The 25,891-nt window shown below is 38.2% G+C and overlaps 1 protein-coding gene across 4 annotated transcripts; it reads left to right on the top strand.

Annotated features, from left to right (window-relative positions):
- The first annotated feature begins 50 nt into the window (after positions 1 to 50).
- On the top strand, positions 51 to 25,891 carry Nubp2 (NUBP iron-sulfur cluster assembly factor 2). 4 transcript variants are annotated; one of them, XM_067149089.2, is made up of 7 exons: positions 51 to 171; positions 411 to 558; positions 645 to 733; positions 1,966 to 2,075; positions 16,012 to 16,123; positions 21,381 to 21,534; positions 24,358 to 25,891. In XM_067149089.2, the coding sequence occupies exons 2-7, from the start codon at positions 448 to 450 to the stop codon at positions 24,580 to 24,582; spliced, it is 801 nt and encodes a 266-aa protein (XP_067005190.1). In that variant the 5' UTR covers positions 51 to 171; positions 411 to 447; the 3' UTR covers positions 24,583 to 25,891. The 4 variants fall into 4 exon arrangements, with proteins under 4 accessions (XP_067005190.1, XP_067005189.1, XP_067005188.1 ...); XM_067149088.2 differs by lacking the exon at positions 51 to 171 and adding an exon at positions 184 to 231; XM_067149087.2 differs by lacking the exon at positions 51 to 171 and adding an exon at positions 193 to 223.

Below are 25,891 nucleotides of genomic sequence, written 5' to 3'. Positions count from 1 at the left end.
TTCTCTTTGTAGTAGATAATATTGTAGTCTTGGACCAAGACCAACTAGCGATTTTAGTTGGTCTTGCTTGTGCCAAGGGCCGTAGGTAGAACACAATCGAGTACAATAATCGATCATGTTCGACTCCTGTGTTTCAGCAAGTAAAGTACTCCGTAACTCCAATCGACCAAGGTAAAACCAAATATTTGGTAAAACTGTGTCCAACCATAACCTGTGTTCTTGAGTATGAGTGTGAGTTAATGTTTTTATTGTTTGAAAATTTTCCCGCAGCAATAATAATGCGCGAGACGTATTCTAATAGCTAACCACAATCAATATGCCTTATGCTCTATGTTAATCTCTTTTCTTTGTATTCTTTAGTTGTATCCTAGCTCTCAAAGGAAGGTTATGTATGGTGATTTATATTTTAGGTTTTAGATACTGTCTGTTTCACTTCTTTCTGACAACATGCTGGACGGGGTAAAACATGTCATACTGGTTCTCTCCGGTAAAGGTGGTGTTGGAAAATCCACTATAAGTACTCAGCTAGCTTTGACATTCAAGGAAGCTGGTTTTAAGGTACACAATTAAGTTCTTTGTTGTACTGCCCCAAAGTTCAATGTGACAGAGAAATATACTTTTATTTCGCTTTATGCGTTTACTAGGTTGGGTTGCTGGATGTGGATCTCTGTGGACCAAGTGTTCCATACTTACTGCAACTGGAAGATAAAGATGTTCATCAGTGCCCTCAGGGGTAAGTTAACATTTTGCAACATGGAGGTAAGCATTATAGGTCTATCTCGTGGTATGTCATTTAAATTAAGTTCTTTCTCTATTCATGGAAACTAGCCTCTTTCTGACCGTAGGTAGTCCTCAGATAAGCCAGGAATTCATTAAGCATGCATCCCAATTGTGTTTATAGGCCCCATTTGAAATAAGATGACCATTTCCCTTCTCTTTTGTGCCCTTAAATTACCTTTAGCCTATCAAATCATCCTGATGTGATACAAATTGACGGTATCGCACTAGATAGGTCCAAAGCCTTCGACCAAGTGGCACATCAGTGGCTTCTGTTGAAATTACAGTAGCTCAGCATAGAAGGCAATTTATGGGCATGGGTGAAATCCTTCCTGGAGGGCCCAATGTGTGGTGTATGGAGGTCCTCAGTCACCAGCTGTTCCAGTAACATCTGGAGTAATACAAGGTTCTGTCTATGTACTCCATCTCAGTACCAATATAAGTCCAGGGTCCGCCAGCGCGGGCGAGCACAGGCTCCGCGGCTGCTGTTCGTGCGTCTATATGACATCATGAATAGTTATAAACGAGGGAGACATATCATTCCACGGTGCACTAGTTTCATACTTGCCATAAATATCCGTGACAATTTAAAGTGGAAATATATAGTGTGAAGTGGCATGGTACAAGGCAACAAAAATCCTGGGGCTCTTATATAGGAATTTAAGAGGCTTCAGTTCATGAGCAATAAGATCAGCTTACCTTTAATGGTTCAACCCATACTGGTGTATGGTCTTTCTGCTTGGCATCGCCCAACAGCTGCAGAGAGTACAGTGCCATGCTAAAAGGCTAATTAACCGTCACTCTCCCTCCTATCCAATAAGGTTACCTTCCATTGAGACAATAGTCAAACAAACTGACCCAATCTTTCTCTGGAAATCCAAGTAGCCTACGCAGTGGCCTCCACGGTATTCACTAGCCATGCGCCTTGGTAGGTATGCTATTTACCAACTGATGAACCCAACTTAGCACACTGAGGTGAAACGCTGGCAAGCAGGAATGAATTAGCTGGAAAATTTATAATGTCCAATAACAGACCAACTATATTGGTATTATGATTTTTTATGTTTGCATATATTTCATAGTGATGATTTTACACTTAATCTTTTGTTTCCATGCACCATATACAGTATATTAATGACAGCCTCTACCTGTGTGCCTAATGTTATCTTCTTATTCTCTGTTTTTTAGTTGGGTACCAGTATACACTGATCCAGAGAAGAATCTGGCTGTTATGTCAATTGGTTTTCTTTTGAAAAACAGAAATGACTCTGTTGTTTGGAGGGGACCTAAGAAAACAGGTACAAACTTGCAATAACTAGTTTCTCATTCTTGTAAATTCATATGTATAGTATTATTGCGTATCAGAATAACTTTTTTTGTTTAGGGTTTTTTAAACCACTGAGTAAAATTCAATGTATATTGTGAATCAGTTTGGTCTTCTGATGACTTTGAACGTATGTCACAATCAAAATCAGCCAGTTCTATCAATAACTGATGTAGCCTCTTGAAGTCTGAAACTTAGGTACATATTTAGAAGTTACCTCCACTTCCAGTGATGTTTTGCCAATTAACTCCGGCGATTTTACGGATGTCTTTGTCCCAGCGATCCGGTGGCCTTCCTCACAGTCTCAGTTTATCCCTTGGGCTCCATTCGAGAACAACCTTGGTCCATCTGTCATCCCTTCTTCGGGCCACATGTCCTTCCCATTGCCACTTCAAGGTTGAAATTCTCGTTGTGATGTCAACGACATTTGTGACTGCTCTTATGTCAAGGGCCCTCTTTCTATCTCTTCTGGTAAACCCAATCATAGACCTCTCCATTCCTCTCTGGGCAGTTCTTAGTTTCCATTTAGTGAACTCATTCATTGTCCAGGTCTCACAGGCATAGGTCATGACAGGGAGAATGCATTGGTCATGAACTTGCTTCTTTAGGTTTACTGACATGTTGGATTTGAAGACGGTTGAATATCGTCCAAATGCCTGCCATATACACACTTATATATTATACCTTGCTCGGACTATTACCACCAGGGCTAGAGTGCAGTTAGGTTAAAGCTGAGTCTATCCAAGAAATTCTGTTAGGCATCTGATGTATGATTACGAGTGGCAGCGAGTACATTTTTGTGAACTGTCATTGGAGATCAGTTGCTTTTTGTATTACTTGTGTGTTAATGGAACTGTAGCTTTTCATAGAGTGGAAATGCCTGAAAAGGAATGATTTGAAGTGATCCATTCTGTGAGTAGAAGGATCATTACACATTTTCAAATTCTATGAGAAAGAAAGGTCCCAGTATTCTGTTACAAAAAGCTGGGGAAAGAACTGCTAAGGCTGTATCTAGAAGTGAGAAAACCATGTAACATTCCTAGGCTGTGTCCAGGTAAACGTCACCTATGGACGAAGAAGGCAGAACTAAATCTAAAATGAGGTTTATTCAGTCTGTTGAAATGAATTTAGGATTATTTTTTTTCTTTTTCAAGTATTTTCTAACAGATTGTACATGAAGATATAATTTTATTAGCCCGGCATTACTCGCTAGGTCTTTACGTGCGTCGTTACTCGCTAGTGAGCGGAGCGCTCACCTTTACGTTTAAAGGCTATAATATGCCCATATAAAGTTGGAGGTATTTTTAATATGTCAATTTGAGATAGTTATTTATTTAGGAACACTGCCGAGTGGAATGGCTATGGAGGCAGCTCTACATTTGGGAGACGCGCGAGTTCGATCCCCACCGTTAGCTGTTCTGAGAATAGTTTTCTGTCAACGCGTCCAGGCAAATGCCGGGGCAGATTCTATTCATAAACTACAGCCGATTCCTTCCACCTATTTAGCCAACTTCATTCACCATAATTTATTTCATCTTTATTAGCTCCTCAACTAAGGTTGGCGTCAGGAAGGGCATCTGGCCGTAAAACAAGCCATTTAAACTGATCTCACAGAATTCAATAAACGAAATTTCCTCTCCTTCCCAAAACTTGCAGACACTCTGAAACACAGTTATGATCAGTTTCGTAAACCTCGTCTGTTTCATTACTTTCAGTTTCGTTGTTCAAGAGCACTTTTTCCTCCGTTTCAGCCAACCACGAAAGTATCTGATTAGTGGATGGCATTGTAAGTTGTATATATCGTCTAACAACAGTCACAGTATAAAGATTTCACATTAAACACAAGCATGAAACAAACCCTGACGTATTACAAGGCGCGAAATGTAAGTAGCACAGTTACTCGCTACTGAACGAACCGCTCACCAAACATACACTACCGTGCCTAATAATGAATTGCGGGTATTTGTTTTCAAAGATAATGAAAGTGACTGGCACATCCCCTTCATAACAAACTGTTAGAAAGGTACAGGGAGTTTCAAAGTTGGAGGTCTTGTAACATTCCAACAAGAAGCAATATAGTACGAAGGTGAGCGCCGCGCTCACCATGCGAGTAACCGCGGGTTAACTACAGAATGGCATGTGTTTCATTCTTGAAAGAATTTCAGATTCTATCAAATCACACTTATTATTAATTGATGAATATTATCAACAAATTTAAGAACATTTATGTTAAAATTCTGTGTACACCTTCTAATAATTGTTGAAATGTTTGAGGTTGTTATCGATTTACTCCTCCTGTGCATCCTCTCTCCTTACTAGTCCAGACAGGACTGCTAGTGTTATACCAACTGGCGTGTTTACTGGTAACTTTCTGTTACGTCATACTCTGGTGACATCATCGGCTTTTGCGGAACTGTATTTGTAGTCTATTATTATTTTTTAAATTTTAATATCCCATATCAACAGTGTTCCAAACAGCAATGAACAGTGGTTGTTAAAATGGGTTGTAAAGGTGGTTGTGAATAATTTGAATTATTATTATTTTTATTATTGTTACTATTATTATACATAAATTCATACATTATTATAGACGATTATGCCTTTCAGCGTTCAGTCTGCAAGCCTCTGTGAATTACAAAACATCACCACAATCCTCTATTTGCAACTAGTGCTGTGGCCTCATTTACTGTAATTCTATACCTCTTCTCTTTAAATCATCAGAAACTGAGTCTAACTATCGTTGTCTTGGTCTCGCTCTACTTCTCTTACCCTCCATAACAGAGTCCATTATTCTCCTAGGTAACCTCTCCTCCTTCATTCGCCTCACATGACCCCATCACCGAAACCGGTTTATGCGTATCGAGTTCATTCCTAATTCCTCATTCCAAGTACCCTCCTACAACTTTCCCACCTGTTTGTACAAGTAATCATTCTCGCTACTTTTATGTCTGTTACTTGTAACTTATGAATAAGATATTCTGAGTCCACCCAGCTTTCACTCCCATAAAGCAAAGTTGGTCTGAAAACAGACCAATGTACAGATAGTTTCATCTGGGAGCTGACTTCCTTCTTACAGACTGTTGTTGATCGTAACTGCGAGCTCACTGCATTAGGTTTACTGCACTTTAATTCAATTTCACGTACTATATTACCATCCTGGGAGAACACACATCCTAAACACTTGAAATTATCTACCTGTTTCAGCTTTGTATCACCTATCTGAGATTCAGTTCTCTTGGTTTTTTTTTTTACAAGATAGGTCTTATGGCGACGATGGGGCAGGAATGGGAAAGAAGTGGCCGTGGCCCCAGCATTTGCCTGATGTGAAAATGGGAAACCACAGAAAACCATCTTGAGGGCTGCCGACAGTGGGGCTCGAACCCACTATCTCCCGGATATCAGCTCACAGCTGCGCGCACCTAACTGCACGGCCAACTCGCCCGGTGGTTTTTTTACCTACTGCAATCAATTTCCTAATTACCGAGCTCGATAGCTGCAGTCGCTTAAGTGCGGCCAGTATCCATTATTCGGGAGATAGTAGGTTCGAACCCCACTGTCGGCAGCCCTGAAAATGGTTTTCCGTGATTTCCCATTTTCACACCAGGCAAATGCTGGGGCTGTACCTAAATTAAGGCCACGGCCGCTTCCTTCCCACTCCTAGCCCTTCCCTGTTCCATCGTCACAATAAGACTTATCTGTGTCGGTGTGATGTGAAGCGAAAAAAAAAGAAAGGCTAATTTTCATACCATACGTATTGCACCTCTTTTCAAGTTCCAAGATGTTAGACTGCAGGCTTTCACCACAATCTGCCATTAACCTGAATCCGCCCAGCGTGCCATATATGGCACGGCAAACTACACAGTCTTCTTGGACTCTTATTATTGTAACCGCGCGCACTGTATCCAACGCTAAAAGTTACAACTTTATTCTCAAAAAATTCAATCTTGGGCGGATCCAGGTTAAGACCAAGTCATCAGCATAGGCCAGACTGCTTACTACATTTCCACCTAACTGAATTCCTCCCTGCCACTTTATACCTTTCAGCAGATGGTCCATGTAAAACTACGAACAACAGTGGTGAAGGATTACAGCCTTCTTTAACCACTGTTAAGTACCCTTAACCAAGAACTCATGCTGCCATCACTTCTCACTGCAGCCCAATTATCAACATAAATGCCTTTGATTGATCTGAATGATCTACCTTTAATCCCATAGTTCCCCAGTACGGCAAACACCTTTTCCCTCGGTACCCTGTCATATGCTTTCTCTAGATCTACGAAATATAACTGTCTATTCCTCTCATAGCATTTTTCAGTTACCTGGCGCATACTGAAGATCTGATCATGGCAGCCCCTCTGTGGTCTGAAACCACACTGGTTTTCATCCCACTTCCTCTCAACCACAAACTGCACCCTCTCTTCCAAGATGCCAGCGAATACTTTGCCTGGTATACTAATCATTGAGATACCTCGGTAGTTGTTGCAATCCTTCATGTTCCCTTGCTTATAGATAGGTGCAGTTACTGCTTTTGTCAAATCTGAAGGTACCCTACCTACACTCCATGCTAATCTTACTACTCTATGAAGCCATTTCATCCCTGCCTTCGGTTCAGAGGGTCCCGGGTTCGATTGCTGGCCGGGTCGGGGATTTTAACCTTAATTGGTTAATTCCAATAGCACGGGGGCTGGGTGTATGTGCTGTCTTCATCATCATTTCATCCTCATCACAACACGCAGGTCACCTACGGGAGTCAAATAGAAAGACCTGCACCTGGTGAGCCGAACCCGTCCTGGGATATCCCGGCACTAAAAGCCATACGATATTTCATCCCTGCCTTCCCACTATACTTCACCATTTCAGGTCTAATTTACTCTATTCCTGCTGCTTTATGACAGTGGAGTTTATTGACCACCTTTTCCATTTCCTCAAGCGTAATTTCACCAGCATCATTGTCCTCCTCCCCATGAGCTTGGTTGTTCGCGACACCACCAGGAAGATTTCCTTTTATGTTGAGAAGATTTTCAAAATATTCCCTTCACCTCTTCAGTGATTACGAGTTAACCAGAATTATTCAAAACACTGTTCATTTTCTTTTTCTCCCTTCCTAAGATTCTTTATTACTGTCCAGAAAGGTTTCTCTGCTGTTTGACCTAGCCTTTCTAGGTTATTACCAAAATCTTCCCACGACTTCATTTTGGATTCAACAGCTATTTGTTTTGCTCTGTTTCTTTCATCTAAGTACAATTCCCTGTCTGCATCAGCCCTTGTTTGGAGCCATTTCTGATAAGCCTTCTTTTTACATTTACAAGCAGCTCTCAATTCATCATTCCACCAATATGTTTGCTTTTTCCCATCTTTACACACAGTTGTTCCTAGGCATTCCCTTGCTGTTTCTACTACAGCATCCTTGTATGTCACCCATTCTCTTTCTATACCCTGAAACTGCTTACTGTCCACTTTTCGGAAATTCTCACTAATCATATCCATGTACTTCTGTCTAATTTCCTCATCCTGGAGATCTTCTACACTTATTCATTTGCAGACAGATTTCACTTGCTCTCTCCTAGGCCTAGAGATACTTAGTTCACTACAGATCAGATAGTGGTCTGTATCATCGAAAAATCCCCGAAAAACCCGTACGTTCCTAACAGATTTCCTGAATTTGAATTCTGTTAAGGTATAGTCTTTTATGGTTCTGGTACCTCTACCCTCCCGTTTGTAGCGGTGAATAGCCTTATGCTTGAAGAATGTATTTGTAACTGCTAAACCCATGCTAGCATGGAAGTCCAGCAAATGCTTCCCATTCATATTGGCTTCCATATCTTCCCCACATTTACCAATCACCCTTGCGTATCCTTTCCAACTCTCGCATTGAAATCGCCCATTAGCACTATTCTGTCCTTGCTGTTGACCCTGACTATGATGTCACTCAATGCTTCATGAAACTTGTCACATTTATTCTCATCTGCACCCTCACATGGTGAATACACTGAGACAATTTTCGTCCTAATTCCTCCAACTGCCAAATCTACCCACATCATTCGCTCATTTATGTGCTTATAAGAAACTACGTTGCATGTAGTAGTAGTATTCCTGATAAACAGCCCTACCCCACACTCTGCCCTTCCCTTTTTAACACTCGTCAAGTGCACTTTATAATCTCCTATCTCTTCCTCATTATCTCCCCTTACTCGAATATAATTTACTCCTAGCACATCCAGATGCATCAGTTCTACTTTCTTTCTTCCATAAGCCCCATTACTATATAGCTTCCCATCAAATTCCATTTCATTCACCAGATTGTTTCCAAGGAGTCCCTTGCCTGTCAAATGGGAGTGGGACTCCGTTACTCCCATTGATCCGAGGCTTGCTTAACACATTGATGACTGGCCCTGGAGATCTCTGTTTTTACGCACGGGTATCATTTGTAGGTTGTTGTGCTATCTGTTGGCTATAATTTTAACTACTTTCAATCATGTCATGGAGTAGAGGGATCTTAGATTTTAGTGTTGATGTATTTTTTTATTGTACGAATGCTGTAGCCATGGAAACTTTGCATATACACACGGATATTCTTACGTGCCGAGAATCATTGTACAACCCATGGCAACGTGCCCTATATGACGGCAAACTAATTTCGACATTTATATGCAGATTCATTAACTGATGTGCCACATGGATGATGAGCACTGAGAATTCTCATAGTTCCCAGCTGACAGTAGGTGACAGGCTACATAAGAAATAACGCTTTTATGCACCTAGTATTTTCTTGATTATTGATAAAATTGCGGGCGAGATTATAAGTTCCAAATGGTGTAGTCTTGGAATATAAATTATTGCTGCATCTTTCTCTCTTTAAACCTTCATGTATTTTACAAAATAATGTCAGATATATAGAGCTATTCCCTGGAGCACGCGTGCTGATGTCAACATGGTGCGGCGTACTCAGTTGCCAGCGGCTACCGATAATTGTGATTAATTATGTACAGACCGGTTATAATAGGTACCGAGTTAAGTGAATTAGATATTTCTTATGATTAATGGCTAACACTAAATGAGGAGTAGCCGTAAAGAGAAATCCTTGCATACTTGAAAACAATGAGTATATGAATGGTACAAATATGGCAATCATACTACACTGTGCTTAGAAAGCTATTGAATGGAGCCACAAACAGTATTGTTTTTAAAAGTATCACAACGTACAGACTACGAAGCAACTTAGTGAGTGCATGTTCTAAGTTTGAGGTTGATATCTTGAATACATTTCGAGTTATAGTGGTTTGAGTGCAGCCGTGTAATTTCTTTCTTGGAGGCTTGAACTATCTGGTCTGCATTGGGTAGTAGCCTCCGTTCGGCGCCCGTCGTCAGTGTGTTAAAATGTTCTGAGCTTGGTAAATTCGTGAAACTGGACGCTGCCCTACTTGCACATAGTCCAAGTGAGGATCTCTCCTCTAACGGGTTAGGGACCACTGGTGGATTGTATAGTCCTAGCCACCTGAGCACAAGGAGGGCCATGACTCAGAATATGTCCGAGATGCCCACTCCCATTCCATAGCAACTGGTATCCTGACTTTCAGGACCACTTACTAGGCCACTCAGCCGTTACCCATGGTTCACGAACTAGGACATGACTACAGTAATCCACACCATGAACCATTATTATTATTATTATTATTATTATTATTATTATTATTATTATTATTATTATATGAGATTTATTTATTTATTTATTTATTTATTTATTTATTTATTTATTTATTTATTTATTTATTTATTTATTTATTTATTTATTTATTTATTTATTTATTAGATGTTTAATGAGCATTAGTAAATTATTAGCTGCCTCTGTGGATCCGTGGTAGAGTGTCGGCCTCCGGATCCCAAGATAGCGGGTTCAAACCCGGCAGAGGTAGTCGGATTTTTGAAGGGCGGAAAAAAGTCCATTCGACACTCCATGTTGTACGATGTCGGCATGTAAAAGATCTCTGGTGATACATTTGGTATTTACCCGACAAAATTAATTAAATCTCAGCCATAGACGCCCAAGAGAGATCCGGTTTACTCTGTCTGCCATCTAGCGGACCTAGAGTAAAACGGAACGTCGACATTGACGAGCAGACAGCCAGATGGCGTCAAATCAAAATGCCTGCAAAACGGTAGCTGAGGCCATACGATTATTATTATTATTATTATTATTATTAGTAGTAGTAGTAGTAGTAGTAGTAGTAGTAGTAGTAAATTATTTAATTTAATGGAGTTTGAAACATTGTGTTTTACTGCTATGTGATTTAATTTAGTAGGGTGAATAGTTTTTCCATCCAGTTAGATCAAGGTATCAAGGGGGCCATAATCCTTTACTAATAACTGTCTTCAAAAAATTCTGGAATGAAATTTATTGACTCATTGGTTGTGTGCACGGTAGGAGAGTCTTGTTGGAAAAATCCAGACTGACATTAAGTTTCACACAGTTGGAAGTCATTCCTGGATTTTTCTTCATTGATTTTTGTTAAAAATTATAGATCATATTACTGTGTATACTTTTACTGCACACTATACACTGACTTCCTGGTCATACAAGGGATTTCACCTGTAAAATCTGGTTTCTTTGTAGTCCATTATCTGCTATTTTGGGATGAGACATAACCATATAATTGGAACCATGCTTTCAAATTAGCAAATGAGAAGATCTGCCAAATTCTACACAGATTGTATTACACTTTTCAATTACCGGTATACATTATTTTACGATAGGAATATATGTTTTGTCCCGTCGTGGGGACGTCTTCAGTTCCTTAATGCATGACTCGATATTACAAAAAAATACAAGCAAATTTGACTACGTAATGATCTAAAGAAATGTTATATTTCATATGTAAATCCTATGAAAAGATTTTAAAATAGATTTTGTGTTTTCAAATAAGGTAAGTAGTATCAATAAGCACCAGTATTTGTAATCTGTGAAACACTTTGTCATATAACTTGTTTGAAGAAGTTAATTGATTTATTATTAATTATAATGAAGTGAAATGTTCTTAAAATCCTTAAAATAGTTGTCCATCAGTTGCGGTGTTATAGTCTAGTTAATATACTGTATTTGTGGGGAAATCTTCTCAGATGATAATTATAATCTTCAGAAACGCGTTGAAAACACCATATCAACGATGTATTTCAGTGTGTAGAGAGTTTCCCTGCTGCTTTCTCTGGAAAGGTGATACGTGTGCACTATTATATGATATTCATGAGACTGTACAGAGTACATCCGTGATGATGAAACCAATTTTCAGGGATGATTGAGGACGGCAAATGGATCATTTTGAGATGAGGAACCATATTCCGGAAACGTTCAAGTCAAAAGTTAGTAATAATCCAAGTTGTTTGAGTCCATCCATTCTTAACAGTTCAAATGACACTGGGTTATTCGAACGGGTACAACAGAACTTCGTGTGATGATGCCGTGCCTGCATTGATGCCGGGGGATGCCATTTTGGACATTTGTTGTAAATGGAGCAGCTTGTGAAACTTGTGCAGGTAAACAGACTTAAATGAGTAGAATTTTGCTGAACTTTTGACTCTATTGTTTCCGGAATATGGTTCCTTATCTCAAATTGATCCATTTGCTGTCCTCCATAATCCCTGAAGGTTTGTAACATCATTATGGATACACCCTGTATATCGCACAGTATCACTTTAATCAGATATCCAAATCAAACAAGTATGACCTTGCTGTCAACTTGCTCTGCCATTACAGCTGATCTGTTAAGAGAAGGATGGTTATATCTGGCTCATATGTTGTCCATGTCAATAAAGGTCAAGGTCCTGTATTGTTTTATAAGTATTTGACAAGCAGCTATATCAAACCAAAGAAAGATCGAGACGGACCATGAAGTAAATGAAGAGCTGCTAATAATTAACGTTTCTTGATGTATCAGTCTAAAATGTTTATACTGATACAGACTCTTTCAGCAAATTTTTCATTACAGTATTTGTTTTATATGTGAATGCTAATCTAAGATTTGGATTGATGTTTGCATTTTATAAGGTGCTACATTTAATATTTTATCATTTAACCTACATTTCAGCAGTTATTATAGATGTTTAAAGTTATTTTAATGTGTCAAGTTAAGAATTTGGGAAATTTGGGATTATAATAAGTCCAAGAGTATATTTGGTAATTTTATGCCTCTGAAGAAAACAGGTTTTCTCTAAATATGTATGGCTTTTAATAACAACAAACTGTTAATAATATTGACAAGGTGGAAATGAAATGGTGTATGACTTTTAGTGCCACAAGTGTCTGAGGACATGTTCGGCTCACCAGGTGCAGTTCTTTCGATTTGACGTCCGTAGGTGACCTGCACATCATGATGAGGATGAAATAATGATGAAGATGACACATACACCCAGCCCCTGTGCTAGCAAAATTAACCATCATCATCATTATCATCATCATCATTTCCCTTTATCCAGCTGTAGCCGGATAGGGGCAAATATGGTTCCTCTCCACTTTCTTTGATCTTTCCACCACTCCTCCTCCAACACTGTGTCCCAGTCCAGGTTTCTTTCTATAATGCTGCGTTGGATGGTATCCTTCCATCTCAATCGTCGTCGTCCACGGCCTCTCCTTCCTTGGATTTGCATTTCCATCACTTTTTTTGGCATTCTTTCGTCGCTCATTCGCTTTATGTGCCCAAACCATCTTAGTCGGCTCTTCTCTATTCTATCATTCATTTTTTCCACTCCAATTTCTTCCCGGATTTTCTCATTCCTTATTTTGTCTCTTCTACTCTTCTGTATCATACTTCTCAAGAACTTCATTTCGGCTGCCTGTATTCGACTTTCAACCTTCTTTGTCATTGTCCAAGTTTCTGCTCCGTAAGTTGTTATGGGTACGTAATACATCTTGTACATAGTATCCTTTGCTTCCGTTGGCACATCTTTGTCCCATAACATGTTTCTTACACTATGATAGAAACAACTTCCAGCTTGAATCCTTTTACTAATCTCAGCATCCAGTCGAGCATTCTCCATTAATTCACTCCCTAGGTATTTAAACGTTTCCACTACTTCCAGGGGCTTGTCTGCAAGTCTAATCTGACCTTTCCCTTCTTTCTCCCCTCTAGTCATAACAAGAGTTTTACTCTTTTCTACACTTATTTTCAATCCACATTCTTCAATCTTCCCATTCACCACATTCAACTGTTCTTGAACCTTCCTGTCGTCTTCTCCCCAAATCACAATATCATCTGCAAATAACATCATGCTCATTTCTCTTCCTCCATATGCTGCTTTTGCTGTTCTCATGATGTCATCCATTACTATTGTAAACAGGATTGGTGATAGAACACTTCCCTGTCTCAGCCCACTAGTTATTTTGAACCAACTTGTCCTGGCAACTTGTGTTTGCACTCAACTACAACATTCCTTATACAATGCCATGATCATTTTTATTAATCCCTGTCCAATTCCTTTTTGCACCAGACTGTCCCAAACTTTCGTCCTGGGGACACTGTCATATGCCTTTTCAATATCAATGAATGTCATCACCATATAATTCCTGTACTCCCAATGCTTTTCCATTAGTTGTCTCATAATGAAAATGGGCTCTATTGTTGACCTTCCACTTCTGAAACCAAACTGATTTTCCTGTATCTGCTTCTCAACCCTCAACCTTATTCTACTTTCCAGTATCCTTTCCATTATCTTAGCAACATGGGATATTAGAGTAATTCCCCTGTAGTTCTTCAAAAAACTTTCTTATCACCTTTCTTGAAAACTGGGATGATTATTCCTTTTTTGCCAATCCTCAGGGACCTCCTTATTCTCCCAGACATTCCTGAGAACCCGATATGTCCACTGCAGGCCTACAGCTCCAGCTGCCTTTATCATCTCCACTGAAATTTCAGTAATATTGTAATTTCTTTATCCATTTCTTCATCAACTAATTGCCTTTCCTGGTCGTCCATTGAATGACTGTCATCCGTTCTTATGTTCAGCAGCTTCTGAAATTACTCTCTCCATCTATTTCTTATTTTTTCTGGCTTTGTTAAAATTATGCCACCTTCATCCTTCACAAATCTGGTGTTTACTTGATCTCTCTTTTTGTTTCTTAAGATACCATACAGTAATTTCTTGCTGCCCTGCATATCATCTCTCAATTTCTGTGTGAATAAGGCCCAGCTTTTCTTCTTTTCTTCCTCCACTACTTTCTTGGCCAAATTCTTTGCCTCCACATATTTTCTTCTACTTTCTTCAGTCTTAGATGTTTTCCATGCTTTCCATGCCATTTTCTTTTCCTTCACTTTAATCTTTACCCTATTATTCCACCAGTGTGTTTCTTTGTCTTTCACATTTCCTGATGTTCTACCACACACCTTTTCTGCACATCCAACCAGTGCTTCCTTAAATCTTTTCCATTCCTCTTCAACATTCCCCACCTCTGTCCTGGGTACCAAGGGTATTAATTCCCTTTGAAATTCTTCTTGTATGCTTTTCTCCTTCAACTTCCATACTTTAATTCTTTTCTCTCTTCTTAATTGGGGTTTTTCAATCTTTCCACCCTTCAATTTTCCTATCAGAACTCTATGTTCTCCACCAAAGGCTTCTTCAAGCATGGCTGTTACATCTACAAGGTTCTTCTGGTGTTCTTTCTCTGTGATTATATAATCAATCATGGTCTTTGTTCGTCTGTCTCTCCAACCATACCTTGTAATCTTCTGACTGTTCTTCTTCCTAAACCAGGTGTTTCCAACAATCATTTGATTCCTCATGCAAAAATCCACCAACAACTCGCCTTCTGGATTTACATTTCCATATCCAAAGGGCCCTACCACATCTTCCTTTCCTTGTCTTTCCATTCCAACTTGTGCATTTAGATCTCCCATCAATAGTACTTCGTTATCTTCTATCTGTCTTTCCACTTCCTCTAAGAAGTCCTCTAGATGTTCATCTATGCAACCTGTTTGTGGGGCATACAACTGAAATAGATCTTTCACGCCATTTTCAAACTGGAGTCTCATCATCATCATCCTATCGCTGACGTACTTTGTATATTCCACATATTCTTCGATTTCTCTTCTAAGTATGATGGCCACTCCATTTTTTGATGCAGGTCCTCCGCTGTAATACAGCCTGTATCCTTCTCTCAGAGGGATCTCCCCTGTACCCCTCTTCTTGGTCTCGCACAGTCCAAGTATGGCTATATCTTTTTCTATCATGAAATCAACCAGTTCTTCTGTCTTTCCCGTCAGTGTCAGTACATTTACTGTTGCAATTTTGATGTAGTTTGGTGCTGGTTGCCCATTTTTCACAGTTCCCCCAGCACCCGAAGAGCTGCGCGTCGCTTTTAGCAGGGGACACCCTAACCTTTTCCGAGGCACCATATCTGCTTTGTCCATATAGGCTATTGTTACGATGGGCTCACCACACCCAAAGGCATTTTATACCTACTGCCAGGTTCAAAATTAGGCCGCCCCTAACATGGAGACAGACGCCTTTCGTAGCCGCTCCTCTGGAGTACAGACGCTACGGGTATGCCCCTTCCGCCATCTCCGCCGTACCGAAGTCCACCTTCTCCGCCGTAGATGCCGTTAACCAATGATGGTTAAAATTTCCAAACCTGTCGGGAATCGAACCTGGGACCGTTGTGACCAAAGACTAGCACGCTAACCATTCAGCCATGGAGCTGGATGACAAGGTGGAACAAGGTGTTTGAATAAACAAAGTATAGTTTAAGTTCAACTCAAACTGAGTGGCAACATTCTATATGATACTTTATATAAATGTGATAGACGTATTTCTGCATTTACTGTTTATTCTTCATTATAGCAATATAGAATTATTTTACTATCCTACCCCATCCCTGGTATTTAAAAAATAATACAGTAATAGAACTTTATGTATTTTACTTTCAGCCATGATAAAGCAGTTTCTAACTGATGTGTATTGGGAAGATGTGGACTATTTGATAATAGACACCCCACCAGGGACTTCAGATGAACATATTACTGTCATGGAAAATGTCAGGTACTGCAAATATGATAAGTTTTGGATATTTTACAGTAAAACCGTGACAATTTGAATTCAGTCAATTCAAAAACCTGCTTAATTTGAAGAGCACATTTTTCAGTGATACTTTATTTAAATTGGATATTCTTGATTACAAATACTAGAATATGTATTTAGAAGAATGATGCTGATCCCATCACTGAAATCAAGACTTACAATATTTAAAAAAAAGTAAGTTAAAACTTGCTTGTAATGATCTTGCCACATTTATTCATGGGGTGTGTAACTGGGGATAAGGAAAGACTTTATTTTGAAGTTGCAACTGAAATAACTTTCTTTTATATTCTTCTTTGTATGCCATAATATATTCTTGCATAATTAACACACTTTTTGATTAAAAATACAGGTTTAAAATTTGGGTGCATAAAATATTCAAGGAATTCAAATAGACAAACATTTTATTTACAATTCATTTATATTTAAAATGATACATCAAATATAGCCCACTATACACAAAATTGGCTCAACTCATTTTCAGTTATTATAATTTGGTGAAAAATTTCAGCATAAGTTTTCGTATTGAAAGTGCAAGGGAAGATGCCTAAAACAATTGCTCAGTAATTTCTCTTGAAACTATGCCGGAGACTTGAACTACAAATATTGAAATATACAAATCAGCTAATTTACTCAGGTGCATGCCAACAGTGGAACATTTGAAATGGATAGCAAAATAATGTTATTGTATGTAGGTCCTACCAATTACTTTGTGGTTTTCGGAAACACCAAGGGCCTGGAAATTTGTGTCGCAGGAGTTCTCTAACATGCCAGTAAATCTACTTACACAAGGCTGATGTATTGAGCCCTTAAAATACCACTGGATTGAGCTGGGATAGAACCTGCCAACTTGAACTCCGGAGGCCAAGAAAAAAAAAAAAAAATTGATAGCAGCAGTTATTACCAAAATTGCAAGCACCATTTCCTATCTTGTCAACGGAATACCTTATATTCTGTTTGTATTGTTTATTTACGAAGTGGTCCCAAGTTATGGGAGTCCTTTTCTACCGGAAGATCCTGTTGTACTTAAAATCAAAGATTTATAGAATGGTTATTTGTCCAGTAGCACTATATGGGGCAGAATGTTAGCCAGTCACAAAAAGACATCTTCATCTCCATGTCATGGAAGTGAGGATGCTTTGATGGCCTTTGGGGTTCAATAAATTGGACCACGTAAGAAACCAAGATGCCAGAGCGGCACCAATTACTGACAAAATACAGGAGACTAATCTGAGTTGATACGGTCATCTTCTGTGCAGCAATAGTACCTCAATTGCAAAGGTGGCACTAGATTTGAACCCTCAGGGCTGTCGACCACGGGAATGACTGAGGAAGATATGCTTGGCGGGCATTACTGTAGTCCAGTTGACGCCAAGGATTGGAAGCGATGGAAAGCAAAGTGCAGAAAAGCAGACCATGCAGTTACACAGGATAAATGCAGGGGAGAAGAAGAAGATTGTTAATTTAAAGAAATTATTTCCTTCTTAATAGTTGCAATGGATCTTAAAGTACCACATGAAATATTGTGTCTAGTACATCTTCATAGGATATAAACTTCATGGTTCTGATCCGTATTGAATTGTAATCACAATATAATTATTAAATTAATGTTGCAATGGTCCACCTTTCAATATTATAATGTGCAATATTCTAAATTGCATTAACCAGGGACTAGTTTCGACCTGGGCTGGTCATCTTCAGCCTTAATGTAGAACATCTAATAAGTGAACAAATGTAAATGCACACAATTGACATAAAACAAATGAAACAAATATATACAAATTGACATAAAAACCGGGATGAAATTTTGAGTAAATTTGAAAATAACTAGTTTCTAAATTCTTGCATCTTGAGTATGCTCATCATCGAGACTCTTTCATGTATTAATATTCACAGAACTGTTAGTTCTAACACTGCTAATCATTACTAATTCAATTGTAAACGGGAACAGGTAAATGTTGAACCCATAGTCAGTCACCAAATCTACTTGAGTGGTGTTAGCCATATTCAAGTCATTGGACGCCACTGTAAATAACCACCAGCTGACGCAGAACTGCTAGGTGGTGTTTCAACATCGTAATAAAATGAGATGCTCTTGTGGTGCTTGTTAAATCATGCTGAAATGTTGGACGTTGTCAGGACGCCACATGAAGGTGTGGTTAAAACAGATACATTGTGTCTGGTATAAAATTTGCAATTCATTGCGGTGCCCATGAAGTTAACCTGAATAAATTAGATAAAAATAAATTAATGAATTGAAGGAGAGAGTGTGTTAGTTAGATGGCATAGGTTATATGAGACTTACCTCTCAATACGGCATGCGGTGTGTGGCCTATTGTTGTGTTTCAGACTAACTGTTGTGAGATTCAAAGGAAAAGGAAGGGGTGGGCAAGGAGGGAGTGGAAGGGCAAGGGGTGTGGGGGCAAGGCGAGAGGTCGTGAAGGGAAGGGGGGATTAAGGCGGGGCTGAAGGATGTGGGGAAAAAAGGATGGCTGTTGAGGATAGTTGCTGTGAATATTATGAAAAACTGAATTATGACTTGTTGGTTTGACGTTTCTGAAAATGGGAATTAGAAGGTCAAAAAGAATATTTGGCTTTTCTGTAATTTCATTAAGATTATGATTTGGGTTGAAATATTGATCTAAATATATAAAGCAGCTTTTGGTACCGGTAACGTTAATGAGGGGTCCTTTGTTGATGATTTTGAGAATTTCCATATCTTGTTTTATGTCTGTGAATTTGTGATTATAGTCATGCGTATGCTGAAAATTTATTGTATTTCAGGGCATTGACGTGTTCCGAGTTATATAATATTATATATTGTGTGTGTGACACAGTTGTTGGCGTAAGATAATAAAGGTTTAGAAAATTCATATCAATCGAGCATATTATTGATTCAATTCAGATTTCATTTCCGTTCAGTTGGTAGTATTACCAGAACCGGGAGAGCTCCCTTCTTACTCCTCACCCCCATACAAAAATCTATCACTAAAAAGTGTGCGAGTAATATGTATGTTGAGTATTCAGTCCAAAGGCTGGGTTGCAGCCTCAACAGTTCCACCAACAGCTGTCATAGATGGCTTAGGTGTCACTGAAGATGCTTCTCATTGCTTTCCTGATTGAACCAGAAGTCTGTGTTACATATCAGTCTGCCAAGCCTGCTGAAATGTATACACCAACTGACCCTATGAGTGACATTTTCACACCATTCATAACAGGGACTGGCTGCATAAGGAATGGCATTAGCAGCATTGCATATACCTGAGCCACTTTCATATTGTCAAAGTTAAGGTCGCAACTGAGACAGGTCAATGAAAGAAACAAACTTGTTCTAGCCCATACCAGAAGACATAGTACACTGTTAACTCATGGCCTCACCAGAATAATATGTCTGTATTTTGACACTTTTATGTTAAGGATTATACTCATTTTATAATTCATAAGCTATATTTCTGTACCCGCTATTAACATACACTTTTTAAATGAGTATCCCGTTCAAAATTTCCCAATAGTAACTCAGACATTTAAAAAAAGAAAGTGACTTCATTTCAGAACCCATGTATAATTTTAGCCATCTGCTCTCTTCTTTGTTGCCCTGTTTCTCTGATTCATCTACCTTCACCTTCCCAAACTACATCCTCTTCAAATTGTTTTCTCTGATTTTGACATCTTCATCATTAAGATGTTTGGCCATGTTATGCAAGAGTGGAATGGCACATGATAATTGAAGGAACTTTCTTTTTCTCTCTCTTGTTGCTGATCTTATTTTACTTTAGAGAATTGGAAAATGTTGTTTCACCTGACCAAAATACCTTTCTATTATTAAATGTTCCGTATGCACTTATTGTAAGATCTCTATCCTGGGTTGAAAATACAATCATTATCAATCAGTCAATACTGATCTGCATTTAGGGCAGTCGCCCGGGTGGCAGATTCCCTATCTGTTGTTTTCCTAGCCTTTTCTTAAATGATCTCAATGACATTGGACATTTATTGAACATATCCCTTGGTAAGTTATTCCAATCCCTAACCCCCCTTCCTATAAATGAATATTTGCCCCAATTTGTCCTCTTGTATTCCAAATTTATCTTCATATTGTGATCTTTCCTACTTTTAACTTATTCATCTACTAATGTCATTCCACGCCATTTCTCCGCTGACAGCTCGGAACATACCACTCATGTGATAATACATGTGATAAAATTCATTTTTGGGTCCGTATTGAAAATATTTGTATTAAATAACACTTGTATGTTTTATTATTCATCCACCTATTCAATACAATTTTAAAAATTAGGACATTGTCCTTATCAAAGTTAACATGAAATCAATATATTATATGGTACATGTTTCGCCTATCAATAGTAGGCATCATCAGCCACAGTTTTCACCTTAGGCTAGATCAGGTGATTGGAAATAATTTATGAATGCTGTTAAAAACTATGTCGTTTAAAATGTATTGGAGATTGTTAAACACTATTACAATATAAAATGTAGTATGCTGTTTTTTGACAATATTTGTGATAATATTGGAGTCTAAAAACATGATAATTATTTGCCGATTATGACATATTCAAAGATATTACAATAGAGATAAAAATCAGAAAACACATTCCATTTAGTTGTCAGATGGCGTATTGTTAAAAACTTATGGAAAGTTGAGCAGTGGTAATGGTCGTTGGTTCTTGAAGTTATTAAATATTGATTTTCATTTATTTGCTTATAAATATTGGAGAATTTTCATATGGTCTGGTTCCTTTTGAGATAATAGTAGTTGGAAATGTTGGTGCCGTAGGCTATATTAAAGTCTTTGTAGGCGTCATTAGACCATCTTCTTTGATGTGGTAAGAGTTTGTAATGGGTATGGCTCTTTGCTGTTGGGCGTGTTGAGGTGAGCCTATTAGTTGGAAGGGAACGTTGTTGTCATTCGGTGGTTAGCCAAAGATATGATGAGTTCTGTAATTAAAGAGTTAATTTGAAAATTGAATGAATAACCATAGCTTCTTAACTTCCACTATTCAGCTCCTTAATTCCAATTATGGAATATTCCAGCTCTTCAACTTATGCATGCTATGTTAAATATGACTCCATATTACCACATTGCCTGCAATGACAAGAGCTTTTAACTCCTAGTTGATGATGGTTGTAATTCAAGATTTTTTTTTTTCCTTTTACCACTTCAGAGCATCTAGGGACCGATTATATAAGTTTCTGTTTGCAGGTCCTTAAACTGTGATGGAGCTGTCGTAGTTACTACGCCACAAGCTGTTGCTATTGAAGATGTTAGGAAAGAACTTACATTTTGCCGTAAGACTGGGATCCCTGTTTTGGGCATTATTGAAAATATGAGTGGATATGTTTGTCCAAATTGCAGTGTAAGTATTATTACTCTACTTGTAATTAAAATTTCATATTATTTTGGAATGGAGAGATATGACAATTTTAACTTAACCAACTTAGAATTAGACAAATTCATATTATCAACTGGAGGAGGAAAATTATAGCATAGAACAATGATTTAATGTGGCAAAAAATGTGATAGCGAACCTGGGTGAATAGAACATCGCCAGAATATTGACATCAACTCTCAGATGATGAATTCTCACCTTCTACTCAACTTTTGTATTCTGTCTCTTTCCCTTGACCTGAATGATCTACATGTAAACAGTGACTAACCTTTTCACTGCCAAGTTTTGATGACCAGGCGAGCCCTCTGGGCCGGGTATTTTTAAGAAAGAAGCACTTTTCTGGATACATTTTTACTGATACTATTAATGGAATGCATATCGTCTCCTTACCACCTTCATTATCAAAATATAGCTCTCCAGAATGACTATTTATGAGGAAACATTCATTTTTTTCATCAACAAGAGATGAATATATACTTCAAGACGCCATGATGCCTATATGTTCCACTACAATGAAGCGGAAATAACACCAGATCGCTTTCAGTACATGCGAAATGGAGTGGTATATCTGCCGTATAGAACATCTTTGAGCATTTCCACGGAATCTCAAAGCATGACACTATATCACGTTCATTTGTGAGATCGGTGAAGTACATACTGCACCAAAACGTATATAATATACGGGTTTGGCGGACGAGGCACGGCGTTCAATAACGTATGTATACAGGTTTGGCAGTGAATGGGTTAAAGATTTTCTGTCTGTCGAACAATAATTATAACACATATAACACTAAAATATACTGTAAAAAAAACCACTATTAAACAAAGAATGACATGTTTAGTTCTTGAAAGAACATCATCAGATTGCAGTTCTTCTTTTTCTCTTTTTAATTGATAAAAATTGTTTAGAAATGCAGTATTGTATTCACTAAGACGCACACGCGAGATGTTGTCAATTGTGTACGCTGTTTTATTTACAAATTATATACACATTATACAAACACATTAATGAACCGCTATCCTGAACTCGACTAAATCGAAGAAGGAGAAGAAGACTGCCACATTAGGAGGTCAACCAACTACCAACACAACAAAATCACAACATGAGTTCACACACTTGACTGACTGATTTTCACTAGCAACATCTCAACTCAGCTCAAGACTGTCTCTTTACATACCTTGCCTGGCCAGGCTTCTAGAAAAGTATGACACAACATGTTTTCTCAAGTCTTTAATAACCTATGTACAAATGGATAGAACTTTCTATAAAACATGAGTAACAAAGGTGCATTGTTCTGAATCTTACCCTGTGCTGTACAACATTACATCGGATTTATACATCACATTTACAGGTAATAATAAATTATATACTATTAGTTACGTGTTCTTACATTAAATAAAGTCGTATTAATATCCATACAGCAGACATCTCGTGACATAGCCTTACATGTTTTGTTACACAAGACAGATCATACAACACACAAATAATAAATGATACAACTGCAATTTATACCAAATAAAGTCCGTACATAACTACATAAATAATAATAATACTAATAGACATAAACAACTTCATAGCCACACCCCACAAGTCATAATAATAATAGCACATACTAAGCGAGCTCGATATTTCCACTATTTACCCACTGGTTTAAAGAATTCTTTTCAAGTTACACTAGTCCATTACACTTGCATCAGCATAAATATTTATGTTTAAATTTGTTTATACCCTTTAGTACTTGACAGTTAGAAGTATGTCCTCTCTTCTTGCTAGTCCAACAAAGAATGCAGGGTGGTGCAATACTCAGTCATTGGTGTGAGCCAACTGACAAGTCTGTTGGCAACTTTCTGTTAAGTCATACTCTGACGATGCCAGTGGCCACTTCTTTGAATTGCACTTTTAACTGGGTTTTTTTGTTTTGGAAATTATATAGGGTTTATCCAGTGAAAATGTTTCCTTTCTTGAGAAGTGTGGGATAAGATGGGGCTAATATGTGATAATTCCAAGGGACAGCTGAACTTTTTCCACATTTGTGGGGCATGGCATCTCTGAGAAGCCTCCTATCTTATCTGCAGATTTCATGATCTTGTTTTGTTTTATGATATGGTCCAGGTACTCCATGTTTTTTTTAAAAAAAAGTTTTTCAATCTGTTTACATTTTTTATTTTATTTTTTGTTAAGGAAGAAAGCCATACTTTTCAGTGTTGACTCAGTTAATGTAACTTTAAAGCTTTTCAGTCTATAAGCAAAATTATCACAAAAATCATTTATTTATTATCAACACCTATTCAATAAATAAATTATTTTTGTGATAATTTTGCTTATAGTCGAGTTTCAGTACGGATCAATCATGAGAGTTGTCACGTGCAGATTTTCAGTCTGTCAAACACTAATTAAGAACACCTAATGTACCTGTAAAAAAGAAAATACTTTTAACCAAGGAATGGCGTTTTGTTCTTGAAAGAATATCATTAGATTCTATCAAATCACACTTGTAATTTATATTTTTTTATTTTTATTTTTTAGTTATAAATTGATTAATATTATGAATAAGTGTAAAAATAGTTACGTTAAGATTATATGTACCTGTGGTAAGTTATGGCTTTCACAAAATAGATGTTTATCCTTAGAGTTGATTGGAATGATTTACCCTTTTTGCATGAATTTGTTGGCTATTCATCTGTGGCTTGTGAGGTGATGATGGTGGTCACCCTTCATATACCTAGTAACGTACCTTAAAGTAGTGCTGTTCCATATAACTACTATCTCTTTTTCTTTTTCTTTCTTAGGAATGTACAAACATCTTCTCCAGTGGTGGTGGTAAGTCCTTGGCTGAAATGGCACAGGTGCCTTTTCTGGGTAGTGTGCCTATTGATCCCAGGGTGGGAGAATGTGGCGAGAAGGGAACAAGTTGTATAAAAATGTTACCGGATTCTCCTGTCACAGCAGTTTTTCAATCTATTGTGAGAAAATTGACAGACAGTACAAAGGAATCAACAATGGAATGTACATAGTACTGAACCCATCCCAAAATACATTTTTTTTGACAGTGTTGTTTGGAATTCAGCTGCATGTGAAATGACATGTCATCAGCACTGACTGCTAAACAGGGTATTTTGAACACTGTGATACAAACTTTTGAAGAAAGGAGATTTTGGATTCAATGGTGCATTCCAAAACTTGTGAAGAACCATGGTCAGAGAGTCTAGAGAGTTGGCTGTTGTTGACAAAGGGGCAGCCTGTGGGCCTGGTCACTTGCTGTCCATTTTGCAGTGGGCCTATACAGTTCTGCCTATGACTTAGTAGAGGATCGCTGTGGGTTGCGTGGGCTAGTCACTTGAGATTCGTTCAGTGAGCCCACCCAGTCTGCCTACCTTGTTCTCAGTCCCTTGAGTTTGTTTTGTACTTACAATGTATACGGTAGAACATCGATTATACGTTCCTGGGAACTACATTTTTCCGTATTATTCATTCAGATTACGTGGTCCCGTGAGCATCTTAATTAAATCACGTTGTAAAATTCCTGCATTATCCATTCCTCGAAGATACGATTTCCCGGATCAACCGCCTAGAAATTTCAGTCCCATCAACGCTAAATCCTCGATCATGCGTTTTTCAAGAAACTGTATCTCACGGCTATGGCATACTTACGGATCTTGGTGTTAACGTCCCGTCATTGCGGTAATTTGAGGAAGTACTGTACTGGAAAAGTGGTCGGCGGTGAACTTGCATAAGGGACCATCTTAGCATCACATTCGGGTGGTATTGTTTAGAGAATCCTCAGAAATCATAAAGCAGAGTGTGTCCACAACAATTGGAAGGAGACAGGGCGCATTTCAACAACTCTACTTGAAAACGGAACGAGTTTTGTCAAATGTTCTTACTTGCAAAACGTCTACATTTTGTCCAGGGGTTAGATGTGTTTTCTTCTTTTCCGAGTGTATCGCTGAACAGGTTTTCGGCACTTCCCGCAGGGCACTGTATAGTCACTGGGCTTTCAGGCAGGAATCGAAACTGCTTCTTCTTAAGTAACACAAATTTAGTATTTTCATATTATCGTATACGATTCTGTTCACAGAGAGTTACAATAATTGAAAATTTTCCACCTTTTTGATACTTTTTATTTGCTTTTTAGCAAATTATTATTTGTAAACAGTACATGTTTCGTTCTCACTTGGGAACATCTTCAGCTGTTGTTATGCTTAGGTGAATCGCTAAGTTTCTGAACACGTTATTTGCAAGTACATTGATCCTTTTAAAGACTGCTTGAATATAAATTAAATTAAAATGATGTTAAAACAATGTGGTCAGCTAGTCTCATTT

The sequence above is a fragment of the Anabrus simplex genome, chromosome 6 (assembly GCF_040414725.1).
Source record: "Anabrus simplex isolate iqAnaSimp1 chromosome 6, ASM4041472v1, whole genome shotgun sequence".
Classification (NCBI taxonomy): Eukaryota; Metazoa; Arthropoda; class Insecta; order Orthoptera; family Tettigoniidae; genus Anabrus; species Anabrus simplex.
This window is presented reverse-complemented; position numbering and strand designations above follow the sequence as displayed.

Coding starts and splice junctions, on each gene's coding strand:
- Nubp2 (XM_067149089.2), top strand. CDS start 448: ATGCTGGACGGGGTAAAACATGTCATACTGGTTCTCTCCGGTAAAGGT. Junction 559..644: donor TCAAGGAAGCTGGTTTTAAG/GTACACAATTAA, acceptor TGCGTTTACTAG/GTTGGGTTGCTGGATGTGGA. Junction 21,535..24,357: donor ATGTTTGTCCAAATTGCAGT/GTAAGTATTATT, acceptor TTTCTTTCTTAG/GAATGTACAAACATCTTCTC.